This window comes from Drosophila ananassae, chromosome 3L (assembly GCF_017639315.1).
Source record: "Drosophila ananassae strain 14024-0371.13 chromosome 3L, ASM1763931v2, whole genome shotgun sequence".
NCBI classification, from domain to species: Eukaryota; Metazoa; Arthropoda; class Insecta; order Diptera; family Drosophilidae; genus Drosophila; species Drosophila ananassae.
In genome coordinates, this window is record NC_057929.1 from 8069399 (window position 1) to 8089128 (window position 19730).

The window sequence follows — 19730 nt, forward strand, 5'->3', positions numbered from 1 at the left end:
TTAATTGCTGGGGATGCGTTTTTTGGTCGATGTGCTGATATGGAAACGACAGATGCGTTTATTGACTCGCCGATAGCCGCCAATATTTGTACAATGTCCAGCAACGAAAGCATAGTATTTAATTGTATTCCATTACATGGGAAATGTTTGCATTTATGAATTAATTTACCCATTTTTTTTACATATTCGTTTGTGTGCGTGGGTCTCTGCGCTCATAAGTATGCAACAGTTTTGGTTTAAATTGTAAATGGCCGTCTATTTGGAATTGGAATTTTATTGTGGCCTTTGGGGCTCTCCCCCAAGGGTTGAATGTAAAACGCTTGTAAATATAGAATTTACAATTTTAAATTGAAAATGAAATGTTATTTTACACTGACTGGTTAAACCCTACTACTTTTTATATATTTCTAATACCGTCTAACTACTAAAAAATCTTTATTTAATTTTTTTACATATGTTTTTATCTTTAGTTTTTTTTTATTACATTTCGTTTAGACATAAATATTCTTAAGCTAGGCTTAAAAAAGGCTCACATATATCACAAAGGTCAAACAAACAAAGTAAATGCACACCCAAAAACACATTCAACATACACTGAAACATAATTACAACATTCACTCGAAAATTACTGACTAAATTGGACCCCAAAAGTTACGCCATCTCCTCGCGCATTTGCCTACGCTGCAAATCGGGGTGGGGATCCGGATTGGGGGCATAGAGTGGGCTGGCCGCTCTGCCCGTGGGCAGGGCTGTGCCGGCTGCCACGGACTTCTGCGACACTTCCGGGCCCGGGGCATGACGATAGCTGCCGGTCAGTCGACCCACCAAATTGTTGACAGCGCGCAGCGTCGAAATCGGAATCTGCGGAATATTCGAATGAACAATTGTCAATGGAGGAATGGGGGCCACGGGGTGCAATGGTGCGAACTCACCTCGAAAATGCTGTCGATCAACGGGCGCAAACTGAACACCGGGTATGTGCTCTCTGCCGTGTGAGCGGGTTGGGTATCGCCCAGGGCCAGGATGGCCCCGTTGCTGCCGGGAACCGCACTGGTCGCTGCAGATGCTCCGGTTCCCACTCCCGCTGCCGCCCCGGCCGCCAGGCTGCTCAGCAATAGTGCCGCATTTTGTTGCAAGCTGTTTACTGGAGAGGAGGCAGCGGCAGCGGAGGATGGATGCTGTTGCGGGTAGTGTCCGTAGTCCTGGCCGGGGTAAAGGAGCATGTTTTGAACGGGCATCGGTTGGAGCAGTGTCTGGAAAATGGCAAAAGTAGTTACTACTAGTTGGAGTAATATTTCACAAACACAATTTTAATTCATTCGAAATAACAAAGGCCCTCTTACGCAAGCTGTTTTCCGCGTCAGTGAGTAAGTGAACCTTTTAACGCTCAACGAACATGATTCCATACTTACATCGTTTAGGAGAACCAGCTCGTGACGCTGGCCCCGCGCGTAGCCCGAGACACGTGTAAACTCAGTGACCAGGTGCGACATTACCACCAGCAGGACGAACCAAACGAATCGGTCCATGGCCGTGATGATTATCTGAATGAAGAGAGAGAAGAAAAACATATAAAATTAAATGCAAATCATGTATATGATAGGCCACACACACACAAGGGGCATACATCATTGTTGAAAGTCATGCTACCGCATACTGGTGATCTTGGCAATCCGCTCTTGAACGGCACTTGTTTGGAGCTGCACAATGACTGAAAGTCAAGTTGCAGCAATGCAACCAGTTGAGCATTTAGCCGATAGTTTGTTCTGGGCAGCCATGGCTAAACGTAGGCCAAACACTTGAGAATCAAGTTTGGCTGCCCAAGTTGAAACAGAATCTGCTTGCCTGTTGCTGTGATTGCGACTGTGGCGGCTGCTGCTGCTGCTATTGCTGCTGACTGTTGGTGATTCTAAAATGTGGATTAGATCAAGGCCGGATTGCCTAGCCGCGTGCCGTTTTGCGAAGCGTAACCAGTTTTATGCGCCACCGCGTGGATGCATCGAGTTTTTGCACATGGCAGTGAGTGAATTTTCCCGCCCCACTCCGACTCAATTGCAAAAGCATTTCAAAATCGCTCCCCGTCCAAGGCAAAAGGTTCAAATCCAACGAACTTTGAGCCCGCATTTAGTTACGAAAATATATATACAAATGTGTGTATCAGACGTCCATCAATGGCCGGCTGTCTGTGTTTGTTGTGTGTCTGGCTGGGCTGGTTCGTAAAACAGCAAATCAAAACATAAAAAAGGCAAGTGCAGAGCAGGTCAACACCAGCCGGTGCCTCGGCTACTTTGGCAGTAGTATTGGTCTAAAAGCGACTGGGGGGTGAGGCGGTAGTGTCCAACCAGCCATGACAGTTCAACGGGCGGCACTGACTTTGCTCCAAAGGGGCCAGCAGTTAACCCTGCAATTGCTGGCCATCTAATTGTTACTCGAAAAGCATTTAAACGAACATTTGCTACTCGCCCAGAGATTCTGCGGCAGCCCTGACACGAATCGCCGGCAAGGTGCACCGCAGATACAACATGTTGCCGCTTAATTAAACAAATAATTAAACAAATCTCTACCCTGACCCTTGCTGGTCAAAAAAAAAACAATAAGATTCTGTTTGGCTTGTACTTGAAATCTGTAATGGCCAAAAAAGGTTTGCAAAATATGAAAAATATGTTAACTAACAGTTTTTGTAATTACCAACGCTATTGTTTTTATTTATATTTGTTTTTAAAAAAAAATATCAATAAATGTTTTGTTCGGAAGAGGTAACTCCATGTGGTTTCCTGTTAAATCGCCGTCATTAAAATCATGCTTATACCAATGGGTTTATCAGACAACATTTTATTTATTTTACAAATTTTCGATGAATTATTTAGATAGAATACGGGAAAAGGTTATTGAAAACGAGGTATTCATGTAATGTATTTGCATATTTGTGGGCAGTTCTGGTACATGTGTGCTTTTCTAAAGTAAACACAAATATGTCGGCTTCCAAAGGGAAAATGTCAGAAATTGTTTCCAATAATTGGAAAGCAGCCTTAGGAAAAGTTGTGAATGTGTAATTAAAAACACATAAAAACTATTTCCAACAAATATAAATTACAGGGCACAGGGCCACAAGTTAAAGGCTCAACCCGAATCGAGTCCTTTTCTTCCTTTTAATTTATGAGAAATATACGCATTGTGAGTCCTGGGAGACACTGGCTCAGTAAGTGAATTGTGTGTAAAAATGTGAGATTCCATTTGCATGAGAAAAACTTGCCACAAATACCACAGAATAAAATGGGACACAAATCGAGAGAATAACAAGAAGTTGCTTTTCAGGCCAGGTCTGTGCATGGGATTCCGTTCTGACCATTTTGTGTCTCTGGAAAGTGGGTCTTTTCAAGGGGTCTTTTGCGAGACATTTGCATTTCGCAATGCAAATTCAATTTGCTTGCAGTTGGCCAAGTTGAATTACAGTCAGTCGGATTGCAGACATGTCTGTGGACAAGACATGGGCCCATAACACTTGTGGTCGGCCGTTTCCGTCTGTCTACTAGGCGTATGCGTGATATGTCGATGAGCAGTATCACGCATACGCCTAGTTGTCTCGCTGGTCTGTAATTGTTGCTATTGATACTCCACATACACGTATCTGCTGATGTGTGTGTTCACCAAAATTTTTTTGTGAAACTCTGTTGACTCGAGCGCGCAAAAATCTTTTTGTTATTCTTACTCGAAATTTTGGGCAAATATTAAAAGTGCAAACAGAAGACTAAACGCGAAGCAAACAAACAGAGGAGCTCAGTTCGCTACCATTTTGTGGCCGCCCACACTGTGGGCATGGTTCGTGCCAGGACACACACACACACATTCACATGCATATACACATTCATACATAAGTATGAATATAATGTTCGCGTGAGTAGAAAACACAAGAAAAAGATTGAATTTACGAAAATAAGCGGCATGTACATACACCGTACATCAACTTGAAGCGTCCGCCCACGATCTTCTTGTTTGTCCGCAGCCAATAAAAGTTAATTACTTTGCCAACAATTTGGGCCAACTAGTGGGAGTGGGCCAGGAGCACAGAATTGGTGTGGGTCTTCTCCCCGAGTCGCTGGCGCTTAATTATAGTTTCGGTTGCATACACGGTGCGACAGTGAAAAAACACTTGTGAAACGAGATAGTGTAGGTTGTTAATCTGGTCGAAGAGAACTCAAAAATATTTTTTTTATATTTTTGGAACCCTCCAATTTTTTTTTATTTAAAAAAAACCGTTTTTCGGGACTTTTTTGCGCTTAAAAATTCCTGAACGCGTTTTTTTCAACCGATTTCAAAATTTTCGGTGTTTTTCAATAGTTAAATGTTGTAGCTTTTGAAAAAAAAATATATCTTCGATTTTGTTGAACAAAAAGGACAACATTTTTACACCTGAAACTAAAGTTTTCGACTTTTATTCGTGTTTTTCGGATTTTGATGCCAGTTTTTCGGTAAAACTTACTAAAATTCTGTCATGTTTGCCACATATCAATGTTGTCTTATTCATTTTGAATAAAACGAGACAAATTTCATCAAAAAATAATGAAAATTGGTGAAGTTATAACGCTTTTCCCAAAAAAAGTCAACTCATCCTAGCGGGCGCTTCGGAGGAACAATGTGTATAAAAATAAGAGTATATTGCTTTCTTCTGACAAAAAGTTTGTCATTTATGCCACATATTAATATTGTCTCAATAATACTGAATAGAACGAGACAAATTTCATCAAAAAATAATGAAAATTGGTGAAGTTATAACGCTTTTCCCAAAAAAAGTCAATTCAACCTTGCGTGCGCTCCGGAGTACCTGTGTGTATAAGTCAGGAATATGCTCTTCTTCTTATAGTGCTCCCATGGTTTTATTGACTTTTTTAGGGAAAAGCGTTATAACTTCAACAATTTTCATTATTTTTTGATGAAATTTGTCTCGTTCTATTCAGTATTATTGAGACAATATTAATATGTGGCATAAATGACAAACTTTTTGTCAGAAGAAAGCAATATACTCTTATTTTTATACACATTGTTCCTCCGAAGCGCCCGCTAGGTTGAGTTGACTTTTTTTGGGAAAAGCGTAATAACTTCACCAATTTTCATTATTTTTTGATGAAATTTGTCTCGTTTTATTCAAAATGAATAAGACAACATTGATATGTGGCAAACATGACAGAATTTTAGTAAGTTTTACCGAAAAACTGGCATCAAAATCCGAAAAACACGAATAAAAGTCGAAAACTTTAGTTTCAGGTGTAAAAATGTTGTCCTTTTTGTTCAACAAAATCGAAGATATATTTTTTTTTCAAAAGCTACAACATTTAACTATTGAAAAACACCGAAAATTTTGAAATCGGTTGAAAAAAACGCGTTCAGGAATTTTTAAGCGCAAAAAAGTCCCGAAAAACGGTTATTTTTAAATAAAAAAAAATTGGAGGGTTCCAAAAATATAAAAAAAATATTTTAGAGTTCTCTTCGACCAGATTAACAACCTACACTATCTCGTTTCCCAAGTGTATTTCGTTTTTTTTTTTTTGTCGCACAGTGATATTAGTGGGCGACGGTGTAACACAATCTCATTTAACTTTGGTAATCAGGTAACCGCAGGTAACCGACTCACCTCTTTAAGGTGTAATTGCTTTAATAAACTCTATTTCGAAGGAATAATCGAATTTTAAAGTTCCGCAATGGTTTTCATTCAATTTTCCTCTTCCCACTTGAAGTCTTTTTTCCACATGATGAACAATTTTGGTTTTTCGTACGTTCTTTTCTTGTTATTTGATTATTTATTTCATTTCCTCAAATTTCACTCATAATTAGCCACATTATTATTATTATTTCTTTATAATTTGCATTTGACTTTGCTTCTACTTCGACTTCTGTTTTTCTCGTCTTCGTTTTCCCTGCCAGCCAGCCTGGGCCAGCCTGGGGCGGACAAGTCAAAATTTTGATATTGTTTGTTTGCTTTTTACTGTTGCTTTCTTTTGAGCTTTTCGGGCCCCAAAGCTGTTTGCCCCCGTCGCGATGGCGAAAATGAATACTAATTTATTCTAATCATTTCAAATCCAATATTGCGTTAGGCTTCTGGGACGACGACGGCTAAAGGCGGCTTTTTGGCTCGAGAGCAAAAGTGTTGAGAACGAGTTTTCCCAAGAATATTTCGCGCCGTTTGTTTGCTCGCTAATTGTTTTCATTGATTATTAATTTGGATATTTTTCTAGAGACCGGGATTGGGAGTGGGACTGGGACTGGGATAAGGTCTGGTCCTCTGAACTTTGACATTGGTTGGCTTAAATGATGCTTTTGTTTCGTAATTACACGGCAAGAGGCATGGCTACCGGCTAACGGCTGCCAGCTCCCATTCAGATATTTGTTTTTCCGACTTTTTGCACCGATTCGTTCTTGTTCCAACTTTTTGAAGAGCCTCGGTCTCGAGGACCCCAGACCGCGTCCGCGTCAACAGTTTCGTTGGTTCGGTCGCGCATTTAATGAGGCAGCGCTAATTAGCAGCCAGTTTCTACCAGTTTGCGACGAGTGGAACTCATCAAAATCAGAATCAGAGTCAGACACAGAATCAGCAGTAGAATCGTAATCAGAATTAAAAGTGCCCCCGGCAGATTCCATAATTTATTTACCGACCATTGAATTCCTTTTGCGTGCGAGTCTGTCCGATTTTGGCAAAGCAGGAACTCACCTCGTTAGTGATATATACGCTCCGTTGTGTGGTGCTTGTTGTTGCTGCTGTTCTGGCTGTCATTTTGGCAATGATTTGAAATCCGTTTGGGCGGCAGACAGAACTGTCCTAGCCAACTATTCCTCCCGCCGACGTGTTCTTTTCGAGTGCACCTGCGCGACTGGCGGCTGCGCAGCGCATGCGCCTCTTATAAGGCCTGTACACCACGGTTACAGTTACACCGAGAGCCCAGTCGATCATGCAGGTCATCTGCTCTCATCTTACAACTACATCAAGATTCGCATGTAAATGGCAAGAGAGAGAAAGTACGTGCATGTGTGAACTGAGCGTGTGTGTGGGAGAGAATTTCTTGTAAGAGAGAGAGCTAGAGAGTGTTGCAGCTTTCGCGGCACAACTACTGGTGTGTGTGTGTGAGTGTGAGATACAGTATCTGCCCGTTGATGTATCTTTTTGTGTACATATTGGCCAGTGCACTGGCTGTTTGCCGGTGAGAGTCTTGCAACGTAAAAGTTTGCAAACAAAGCGAGAGAATTTCTTCCGTTTCCCCAGCTTTCTCAGCATCTGTTGGTAAACTGGTTTCAGGAAAAGTGGACAGTCTACTTTCAGTGTAATTGTCGGCCTGACACACTTATTCACCGGAGATCGCTGCTCTCTCGCTCGCGCCCAATGCCAAGCCATAGGTGGCTGCAGTTCACTGAACTTGGCCAGAAGCCGGGCCCAGTGGCTCTGTGGCTCGGCAACCGCTAGAGTGGCTCACCTCATCTGTCTGACCGAGTTTCGGATGCCAGGTTTCATTGTTCTGTGCACTCGGGCATTAAAATTATATTGCTTTAATCCAATGATAAGTCGGATAGCCAATAAAGTGCAATGGGGAGGGACCGGAACCGCCATAAACAGAGGCGCCATAACCAGAATCAGAATAAGCTCATAACCAGATCTCAAGCTCAAGCCGATCATGGAAATTATACATCTGAGATACAATTAATCCTTCATTATAATACTATAATGAAAGATTTTTTAAGATTCTTTAAGAGTCTTAAACCCAAGTTTCTTACATACTGATCTATCCCAATACAAATTGCTTTAAATCTTAACGAATCTCTTGAGTAGTATGTTAATATATGCCTGTGAGAAACTTTAACCTATGGGATACTTTTATCTTAGTCAGCCGTGTAATTGCTTGCCTAGTCTACTTATGAATTTATTACTGATCTGCCGCAAAGCGAGAGTCACGTGTCCATTCGTCTCACTTGTCATCTCGTTAAAGCCCTTTTCGTTTTTTAACCTTCCTGCCCCAATGCTGTTTTCCTGTTTATACAGACTCTTTGTAGGCACAACCTTCCCACTTAAGGTAAAATGAAATTAAGCCTCTCCACAGAAAATTATTTTAAGAGATTAAAAGCTTAAATATTTTGCAAATACATTTTCAACTCTTGTAAAATATTAATTATAAAGAAATCCTAATTAAAAGGTTTCATAAATAAAGTGTAAATATTTTATTAAACTTTATAGGTTTTTTTTCTTCTGTGAAAAGCTCAACAGATAATGGATGCATTGAACTTGGCATGAATCACGTTGAACCGGCTCCGCCCTTTTGGCTATAATCCCACCCCTCCCCCTGGCCCCACCATCGAAACCCTGGCTAAATATAAATATAAACAGCAAAGGTGGGGCTGCGAAAGGGCGCATCTGTAAAGTAAAGTTTTCGCCTACGTCGGATAAGCAGATGAGACTGTTTGCATTCGCCGGCGCTTTTTTTTCCCATTCGCCATTCAATATTTGTTTGGCAATTTTACAAATTGCAAACAAACACACAAAGCCCGGCTAAAATGCAAGCCAAAACAGCTATTGACCCTCAACTTGAACTAGAGAACCAAATAACCGGGCGGGTCGTAAAGCGTTAAATTGAATTGTATGTTCGACCGACCGACCGACCGACCGACTGGCTATAGACAGTGGAGCTACATCTACCGCAGACCTCCTCCCCAGTCATCTATTTTATTTGGTCATTGTGCTGTAGTTGTTGTTTGCTGACAATGCATAAAATTTGAATAGCCAAACAACGAGCTAGAGAAACAACAAACAATCATAAAAAATCACCCAGTTGGCTTTTCAACGAATTTTTGCACCTATTTTTAAAATGACAAAATGTCTTATGGCTTATAGTTAATCTTTTGACTTTTTAAGAGGTTCTAAGAATTGTTATTTTTTTTCTTCTTTTCAGATAAAATTCTAAATTACCTCTCATTTAAGTTGTCAAGAAATTACATATATTTTTAAATTAAGTAAATTATTATTTTTTTGTATTATAACCCCCTTGCTACGCCCCTGTCTGACATTGTCCTGGGTCATAGGGTGAGAGTACAAGCGAAAGCCAATCAACATAGAAAAAGAGTGAGCGAAAGGTACAGAAGTCCTTTCTGTGAAAAGGAGTGGGAGTCAGAGGCCCTTGACTTCGCTTGGGGTTACCGACACCCACACACACACACCCATAAAAAGAGCAATCCCCCATTTTGTAAGCTTGATTGCCAGATTTTCCTTTAATTGTATTACACTTCTTTTTTGTTTGAATCGTTCTTTCGATTTTTGGCGTCGAGTTTTGAGTCTGGCTTGGTACGTGACCTTTTGGCGGAAAGAATATCAACTCATATTTTTTATAGTGCTTCTGCGTATGCCTCTTTTTGGCTTCTTATTATTATTACACCCCCCAACTCCAGTGTCGAACACGTGCAGATAAATGTTGGTAAAAAAAGCAAGAACAAAAAACAGAACCTATTTTGATTTTTCTTATTTTTTGTTGATTTTTTTCAGTATTGATTATTCGCTTAGCGGCTTTAGCGTTTGTTGTTTGGATTTAGCTTGTGTATTGTTGTTTTTTATGGCCTCACACATATTATTTTGTTACGTTAACTTTTCTTCTTAGTGGCTTTGATTTAATTACACCGCCAAGTTTGTTATTGTTTCAAGTGGTTGTCGTTAGCTGGGCAGTAACTGAGATTATACGCCAAGTGCTCTGGGAGAAATAAACAAAGTTCAATGGCAGAGTTAAACACCAATTAAAATGGGCAGCTGTTGGGCGGGGAGGCTATCGTAATCATATAGCTAATTAATGGCAGCAGGTCTACATAGGGAAAATAAATTAAAAAAGAGATTTTGAAGCAAGCTTTATTTTTCATAGCTGTTAGTTGGAATGTTTATTTTAAAACAGTACGCATATTTTAGTTATTATAATTAAATTGATTAAGTTTCTGTTCTCAAACACATTCAATGCAAAGCCGCACTTAATACAAATAAAATCAATTCAATTAATTCGTTGCATTGCAATTGGAATTCTATTTTGAACATGTAATGACCAATATATTTGTTTAATTAATTTCCTCAATCCATTATACCTGATGAAATTTTATAATATGGCAAAAAAAGCTTTCCCCTGAAAAGTAGTAAGAATTTAATTAAATTTCAAACAAAACTGCAACGGTCTATTAACGACTTAATAGAGTGATCAAAAAGAATGCACATTTTTCTGCTGGTAAGTGCAAATGCCTTTATTAGTTTAAACGCGGTCCGTTAATCTGATTAAGCGTGCACTTGCTCATATGAATATGCAAATTATTAACGAGTCACATATTGTTTTTATAAAACATCCATTGTTGATCATTAAACTCTTAATGCGCCGCAATATACGCTAGCGTTAATTTATGAGTATTAAAAATAATTTAATCTGTCGGTTAATCCCCTAATGGAGTGTGAATTTAAGAAGAATTGCTCTGTATTTAAACAGTTCTTTTAGTTACCTTTGTTTGTAAATCTATCTTTAGCCTAATTGCTTACTTCGTGCTTTAAGCCTCATTAATAATGGAACTTTATCTGCTTTTAAGCTTAAAGCGAGGGCTGGGATGGGGGTTTACTTTGCCATCGAAGTCTACGTGACACGGATCACGGCCAGTCCCTAAGAACCTATCATAAAGAGACCCAAGCCCGGCTAATCTTCTATATAAATGCAGCTGGGCATGCGCAGTGACGCAGATTCCGAGGCGAATGACGTATCCCAATATAAATAATATTATATCGTTCAGTTGGCCAAAAATACCGGAAAACTTCCGCTGAATTTTTAAGGATCGTCGTGACGATCTGTGCTTTAAATACTTTGTAATCGAAACGATCGTTGAGAATCTGAATAAATTAGACATTTGAAGCGTTTACTTTCGTTTCGCCGGAGCATCTTACGTAATTTGGCACGCACATAATTAATTAGAATTTCAAACATTTCGAAATTTTTTAGCGTCCCGACTAACAGCCAAACAAAAGCAAAAGTTTTAACTGCCAAACATATGCAAATGAGTCAAAGCCAAGCCACTGACTGAGTCATTTCCAAGTATGTGAATTAAGAATTAGCTACTTTTGCGAATATTTTTAAGATAAGCAGCAAAAGATACAGAGAATACTTTGAAAAGCAAACAAAAGTTCTCAGATGGAATCGTGCGATCTGGTAGAAGCTAGAAGCTAGAATCCCAGAACCAGTGAAGAAAATCTCGCACATGTCTGATTAATCAGAAAATAAAAAAAATAAAAAAAACCTGAATCAGACATCCGAGAACTATGTGTGTGAATCGCAAAAGCTCGTCACCCTCTTCAGTGATCGCAATCAGCGAAATAAATATGTTCTGTGTCTTGTATCATTAGAACTATATATCAAACAGTTGGGGCAGTCATTAACCAAAAATGGTAAACTTAATTTTGGCCAAGGTCGAAGATGCGGATACTCTATGAATATTCAAATATTGTATTTTTAACTTTGCTAAAATTAGCCAACTATTTTTTGTGGATAGCAGAAATAATCAAGTTTAACTAACTAGTTGTTTAGTTCCCCATTTTGACTACCCATTGTTTCAAAAAATAATAAATCGTAAGGTTCACACGCTTTTTTTTCTTTCATCAACTTCAATGCGAAAACTTTCAAACATAGTTACAGAAATTTAACCAACTACTAAAGTAATATTTAATAGTTACTAAGGTTCTATTACCTTATCCAACTGGCTGCGCCTCTCGATCATTTTGTTGCAGTGCACAGTATAATACTCCAAATGCTGGGAATTCAAGTCACTTTCCACTTGAAAATTGCAGAAACTCGAACACACACCGACTGAGTTAAATAATTATTTGCTTGACTAATTTCCGCCTAATCGCGAAACTTCTTTTTTTTCCTGGTGAGTTTAGTTTTGTTTTTTGCGAATTCGATTGCGGAATCGAAATGAAGTTTAGCTACTTTTCGACAGAGTTTTCGGCTTTGACAGAACCCAACGCCGCTCGGAGGCAAAAAAGGCAACCGTCTCGCGTTGTATGAAATTCGCAACTGAACTGAGCCAAGCACTTAAGAGTCTCTTACCCGACACTCGAGGCCCGCGAGTTGCTTTAAGCCTGGCTCTGACGCTCTGGCCAAGTCAAGCCATCTCAAGCCGGCAACGAAGCGTCTCACGTTTTGTTTTCTTTTCGTTTTCGTTGTTTTTTATTTTTATCTGTTTTCAGTCTTTTTTTTTCTTACGTTTTTGTTGCTGTTTATTATTTATTTATTTTGTTTTTTTCTTTGGTAAGAAGCGCGGGTTGCCAGGCGAGTTTCTCAGCTTTGTTGGCGCCTAACGTGTTTGCTGTAGGCCGCCTGAAGGGTGGAGGGATTAAGGGTGGTCTACGGGGTACCGAAGGCAGGTGCCCGAGGGGTAGACCGGAGGCAGGTGCCCGCTGAGTAGTTAAGTAGCCGAGCACGTAGCTCAGCTGTTTTTCGTACGCGTTGCGCGTGCGCAGTCTGAGTTCGAGTCTCATTTCAATCATTTCGCTCGGTGTACTGGAACTTTCAATTCTGGCCAAGAAACAATTTAATGTACTGGCTAATAAAAAGATTAAGCTCTGGCTTGGGTAGCACCAGCTGGAGTACTTTTACCTCTGTTGCATTTATAAATAGATTCCTAATCAATCTGCATTCGAATCTACATTTCTTTAAAGAGTTCTATAAAGTTAAGGCTATATGTTGACTAAAAAGCTACTCCTCAAGATATTGCGAAAAATGTAAAATTATTTTTGGAATAATTTATTTATTGATAAATGTAGAATTTAACATACTCATTAAAAATAATAAAGCTTAGCTAATTAAAGAGTATTTCAGCTTCCTCGACGCTCAATCTAAACATTCTTTATGGTTGAAAATAATTGGAATATAGAATACTCTTTTTAAAATTTCCTATAGTTACCCAAAAAAAAAATAATAATTAATTTACTTAGGCGAAAAATAAAAATACATACATATATTATAAAATTTCTCAAAGAAAAATTTAAAGGGTACTACACATTTTTAAAGCATCAACTGTTGGCATCTTTGTTTACAGCGTTTTAAGCTTTTTATTTACTGATAAAAAACAAAAAGTTTTCCGTGAATAAATTACAGAAAACTTAATTTGCTAAGAGCTGCAGTGGGTCAGCTAGCTTTGAGGGTATTCAACTCCGAGCTGAGCTCTGCACTCTGCAACTTTTGTTTCAATCTATTTCTGTTTACTTTGGTCGAGTGGTGCGAAAAGACAACACCACATAGTGGGGCCCGTCAGAGTGGCTAACTGATTAGCTGCCTTTTGGCTTTTGCCGTTTTCAGTTTGCCGTTGGGATATTTGAACCTACTGCCACCGCTGTGCAAATAATTGTGATTATGTACTCGTATATTATAAGTGGTACGAGTATACTGGCTAGATGGTGGGATGGTGGGTTGGTCTCTTGACGTGTTTGTGTTTGCCAGCCATTTGTGAACTTTCTTTTCCGCATATGCGGCAATCAATTCGCCATGCACGTCAAACATTGCAAATGCAGTTTCTGGTTTCGGCTTAGACAAACTTTCACTGAATTTACTTAAAACGAGATGAGTCAGTTGCGTCAAACTGCATCACTGCAACACTGCACCAGTACTGCATCACTCATACGCCGCGTGGTCTCTCCCAATATACAGACAGTTGGGTGCGAATATTTATAGTTACCTTGTTTGCAAATAGTCTACACTTGATTTGTTTGCTGGCCGTTTGCAAATGGCAGTTTGCAGTCGACGGTTGCGCAGGTTAACTTTATCGATATTTGGTGTATAATATTGACCTGTTTGTTAGTCTGGAAACTCCGTTCAACTGACTGCCACACTCGTCTCCTATTGTTATTTATGCGAAAATGGAGAAAATCGGCAAATTGCCGTCGAAAATTATTGATAGTTATTGAACCATTCTTTGGTGGCGAGTTTTAATTGCTTATCCATTGAAATGGCATCGAGAACTGGCATCGATGGGAACCAGAGCATGACGAATGGTCAGAGATGGGCAACGAAAATATAACAAAAATCCAATCACTAATGATACTGGACGAAATCCCCAAACCAGCTCCAAAATCAAATTTGAGTTTAATTCGCACCCAGACGTCCTGAATTCAGGATTCGTTCAGGGGACAATAATTGGTCCTGGATTTGTACGTGATTCTATTGCGGAAGTAGGTTCCGACTATGAGTTCCGGAAATGTTTGAATAACCGAAGGATTTCCAGGAAGTGAATTGCCAACGCAGATGGATTCTTCGAAGGCCGGGGGAAATTTGGCTCACACGTGAATCCATTTGGCATCTCAATTATGGTCGACTGTGTGTGTGTATGCCCATTGGTTATTTTCTCATCTATTTTGGTTTGTTTCTCCATTTCCCCATTCACTCCCCCATCCACTATTCCCATCACTTTTCTAACCACATTCAGGAGGGTTATCTCAATTGAATGCACTCCACTCTCAAGGGTCAAGTTCATTTTCCACACATGTTGTGGTTCCAAAAAAATACAACTTTACTTAGATTTTCTTTTGATTTATTGAGTTTTTATACAAAGTTTTGTATATAAGATTTTGTTTTTTCTTTTGTAAGTGTTCTTTGTAAATATTTATTGTAGATCTTCACAGCTCTCTTATCTGTGAGCTTCTAATTTTAACTCTGTAACTGGTATATTGATTTTATTTATTAACAACCAGTCATGACATTAACAAACTATAGTTATTAGATAGTATTTTTGATTGGTATTACTTTTTTGAATGATAAGATAATCAGAAAATCCGGAAATAGAACTTTCTATAAAAGTGAAGCTTCATGTCTCATTTGGGCTAGCTGCTTTTTGCTCTGTTTCTGGGTTGAAAAGTTCGCGAATCTCCCAGATACGACACCAAGAGTACACTCGAAAATTACGATCCAAGTTTATTTTTACAGCACGCATTTTATGGCGACAAGCCACGGCATTGACCTTAAACACACGAAGAGTCAAAATCTCGGGTTACGTGGAGTTGGGCTTGTTTGGGCTCATGTTTTGGTTAATGGGTTTTGGCTTAAATGCTTTCTTGGCTCCCATATGTGAGGTAGGGCGGCATTGGCTGAGCATACAATGGCTCGGTTCCAAGCAAACAAAAGTACTTATTCAAACTGTCACAAGTGTCTGGAATCCTATAGCATCAATTGTTTAATGTCCATAATTCAATTACTTTTCCAATGGCACTCCCCACTCTGTATCACTTGTGGCATTCGCCCAATCAATGTGAATCATCTTTCGATTGATTGCATTAAATGAAGTGCAAACAAAAACTGTCTGAGGTTGCTTAGTGATGCTAATGGGAGAAAAATGATTTAGGCACAATGGCTATGAAGCCTCTAAGAAGAATTATATATTAAAATATAAAAAAATTGCTTTCTATTTCACACATTCATACATAACATTTAAACGTTCTTTGTTTTAAAATTATACTCCAAAATAATTACTCTGCTACGGCTCTATCTTTATATCTGCGCAATTATTTCATGTGCCTTGACTGTGGTGGCATTTGATGAACGCAAAATTAGTTTTAAATTGCCTCTTGTCAGCCGACATTCGTGTAATTTAATGCCATTTTAACAAATGTTTATCTATTCGGACTGCACGTAGCTCTAATCGAGACCAAATCATTAAACTAAAACATGTCAAGGCCACCGTGATTGCTGGAGTCTGTATCTTAGATTGTGACTCATTCAAAATGGATATTTCTATGAAATAAATCCTTCTAAAGAGTCTGAAAAAATAGCACACACAAGATTTCCAGTTGCATTTAAAAGTTTGAAAAATAAGCAACAAATAAATTCAAATCCTATTATGTTTAACGAACCGTAAAAATGTAACTGTGCCTTGGAGCTTTTTATGCAAAATGCCACTCTTACAAAAAACAGATTTATGCTAAAATTTACCTTTACCTAAACTCTGACCCTTCAGTGAAAACATTTCCAAGCATTTTTAGTTGCAAACATTGACCAAAAAAAGTTTATATTTTATTTCATATTTAAGAATTGCTGTTATCAATTCTTAAAATATCCTGCAATTCTCCAGAGCCCTTTTCGTAATATTTATTTGTGTTAAATGTGTTTAAACAATAAATCGCATTTACATGTACTTTTAATAATCCAGGATCTGTTATCCCAAAGTGGCACGTGTATTTCGCAAAGAGATTTTCGAGTAAACAATTGGATCAGCCCCACGAGGCATGTACTTATATTGTAGAACACATATCATCAGCATAATTATGGTCGTCCTTTAGCCAATCCAGCCAACCAACCAACTCGTCGTCACGGGCTCATCAGCTTTATTATTGTCATTGCCAGTTGGCAGCATTTAAAATTTCAATTGTCCCGCAGACTCGATGCCAAAATCCACCAATTTGGGCTGCACGTGTACCGGCCACGCCCACTTGGTCGCTTTTAATAAGAGATTTGAGGGAACTGAGGGAAAATATGAAATATAAATGATTCGAATTTATGAGTCTCCTAAATACATTTCTTTAAACCATTGTTAGTAATTTAAAAATATATACATTAAATGATTTGGAATGTTATTTTTCATATCAAACTTCAACCTTCCAGTGTCTGTTTTTCGCTTCCTTGGTTACCCACGTACTTTCCGTTTTTTTCCGCAACTCCATTCACATTTTCCACACATGTGGAAAGTGGGATGTGGGGAAAGACGCCTCTTGGCCACGTTTATTTTAGCTGTTTGGGTCGCATCATTTGCATTTAAACGACAGTGTGTTAACTGCGATTAAGCTCAACTACAGGACCATCCGCAAACAGTTCGTTCAGACAAACAGGCTGCCAAAGGATGTCCTTTAAATTGCATTTTCTGGTCCATTTTAACGTTTTGTATGCTCGGGAAGTGGCTTATTGTAAATTTAGGCAATGGGAAATTTTTTGCAGGTTTTCCAGCAAGGAAGGTCTACAAAAAATCGGAATCAATGCTTTTGAGTGCATTTTCGAAGGATTAAATGCATAAAAAGAGAGTCTTTTAAAATTCTTTTGAAGGGATTTATCTGCTTCATTGAGATCTTAAATTCTTAAAAGCTGAACCTAATAGATTGATTTTTTTGGCCTCACATAAAGATACTTGGATGAGTTAAAGGGATTGGATGAGTAATAATGAGTTAAGATTAAGTTTTTTTCACAATCCGACGAAGTACAAAAAAGCTTGTATATTTTTGATTATTTCTGAAAGCACCCTAAAAGCATGCTTTAAAATATACAGTTTAAAGATTTTAGTAACTACACTCTGGTATTTATATTATGTTTTTATGTAGGATTCAATTTTCATTTAAAACGTACGAACCATTTTTAAAATATTTTTCAAAAAGGAGATTACCAAGATTAAGCCCTTTGAAGATTTTCCACCAAACCACCCCATACTCCTATCGCTCATGCTTTCCACTGTCTCCACCTCTATTTGCCGCTCTTGGCCAAGTCGACAGTGGCTGTCACTTGTTGTCGCTGTCAATTAAACGTAATCCCTTTGGCCGAGTTAAAGCCCGCTCGTCCTTGTGTATTTGTGAGCTTCTGTCAGAGCGTCACAAGTCAAAGTAATTTTCGACCTTTTGCCAGTCTGTCATCATGTCTCATGTAAAATGGAGATGGCCGGGTTCGGGTCCGGGTCCTGGTCCTGCTCCTGGTCTGGGGGTGCCAGTCTGGGCACAAATAACGCTCATTAGCCGTAATGAGTTATAGTTGGACTACAATCCACATTGGACGCCAAACAGTCTTTAGCGGCAATTATGCCGGGGCGAAGTGCTTTTCTTTTTATGGGCCCCGGCACTCATAAAGTTTTGAGCTATAAATACTTTGGCCAAAAGGCCTTTAGGCCCAGGCTTTAAATAACAAGTGAGTTGGCGGGAAGTTGGCCCGGAGATAGGGGGAATGGATTGTGGGAGGGGTTGAAGTATGCCGGGTTAGAAGACCGCAAATTGTTTGACATTTGGCTCCGTTGGCACTGCCCCCTTCCCGAAAATCCTTTTCCTCTCAAAATCCTGGTAACATTCTATAAATCTTGCTGGCGCACCATCTGTATCTTTCTCTTACCCTCCAACCGGAACTTGCCATCTCTCTCGGTCTTGGGCCGGTTCTGTTGTGTTATTGTCACTTGCCAGCGTCAGTCTTGTGTTATTCTATCCAAGTTTTCCGTCACACAAGAAGGACAAACTTTTTGTTGTTAATTCGTGCAAGTTTCTGGCAAGTATTTACGTGCTTCGAAGGGTTGCCAGAAAGAGATGGTGGGCAGTGGATCGAAAGAGAGAGGACTAGAGGCCGGCTGCTGGGAAAGTTTTGTATGTTAATGGCATAGTTTAGGCAAAATGTTGTTACTGACGAATATTCCACCGCCACTACCAGCACCACCGCCGTCAAAATTCTTTGCCCATCCTTAAATTTGTAAATCTTTGGCAAACTACATGCGTGGCTCTAAATACATATAAACTTATACATGGCCAACATTTTGAGGCCAAAATTAACTTTTACTCACCACACCAGTCCCATTCATCGCTCACTTAATGTGCCATTGGCCACGTTAAGTGACTTTCTTATGCCGGTTGTAAAATTTGGGTTTTTATCCGAGGCCATATGGGTATTGAGTTCTGTCAGGGGCTTGAATTCTAAATATATACTTGGCAGTATAGTGTTTAATAAATTCTTACACTAATTTGTAATGACTCAAGATTCTTTTTCAAAAACTGTGTTCTTTAAAACTTTTTCTTGTTGGTTATAAACATTCGCCTGTATATCTGAGCCACAATATGGTAGGACTACGAAAACCTTGTAATTTACTAAACGTACACCGCGTTGCAGCTGCCCCTACGTTTTGCGACTTTAAAAGCATGTGGCTGTTAGCCAAGTTAAGCCATTGACAAAAGTTTCCCCAACAAAGTTTGGGATAATTTTTCTTTTGATTCACTTTAGTGAACTGGAAACTTCTTGCCCATCGTTGTACTGGAGTGTAGTATGTGAAAACTATTAATTTCAAGTCAAAGCTGCAGGCTGTTTGGGTATAGTTTCCCTTGGTTTTCTTACCTTTCTATTTATCCCTGAAATTATTGCTAATTAAATGGGAAGTTGGCGAAAATGGTGAGTTACTTAGGAGTTGTGGGAAAGCGGAAAATTGATTTACGTGTGTACCTGTTTGCTTGAATTGGAGGGTTCGAACGTCGAACAGTTCGAGGGTTTCACGTACGGTAACCACTTGATGCTCAACGACGAAGCAATCCTCATCAGGATCTTCGTGTATGGCCCCCAACTCATCCTTTGGCCACTTGTGGCTGTCACAGCAACAGTAGCTGGCTTATAAGGAGCAGTACCGCCACTTGCCACTTGCCGCTGTTGCAACCGTATTAACGTACTGCTGAACAACAAATTACATTCGGTTGTGGCAAGTGGCCAATGAGCCACTCCAGCTGAGTGCTATGCACTGTTAGAAAACAATATAACATGCCTATTTATATCAAATTTGTATATTTATTCTTCTGAGAATAGTAAATAGAATAAAGCGCATTTTTTGAAATATTTATATAGAAAGTATACAGAATATTACTCCAAATTTCTTTGCAGTGTCCGAGTTCTGCAAACTAACTTAAATCATCCCGCCCAAGTGCAATGGACTTGCCACAGTTAGAGTTTCCCCCGCAGACTTGCAGACTCAACTCGGTTGGG

The 19730-nt window shown here is 39.2% G+C and overlaps 1 protein-coding gene across 2 annotated transcripts; it reads right to left on the minus strand.

Moving 5' to 3' along the window:
• Window positions 1–490: 490 nt before the first annotated feature.
• On the minus strand, window positions 491–12076 carry LOC6494712. Of its 2 annotated transcripts, none has more exons than XM_001959773.4 (4): window positions 11728–12076; window positions 1413–1544; window positions 933–1253; window positions 491–861 (listed from the first exon to the last, which is right to left on the minus strand). In XM_001959773.4, exons 1-4 carry the CDS (start codon window positions 11755–11757, stop codon window positions 652–654), a joined length of 693 nt encoding a protein of 230 aa, XP_001959809.2. In that variant the 5' UTR covers window positions 11758–12076; the 3' UTR covers window positions 491–651. The 2 variants fall into 2 exon arrangements, with proteins under 2 accessions (XP_001959809.2, XP_014762926.1); XM_014907440.3 differs by lacking the exon at window positions 11728–12076 and adding an exon at window positions 6704–6876.
• Between the last annotated feature and the right edge of the window lie 7654 nt (window positions 12077–19730).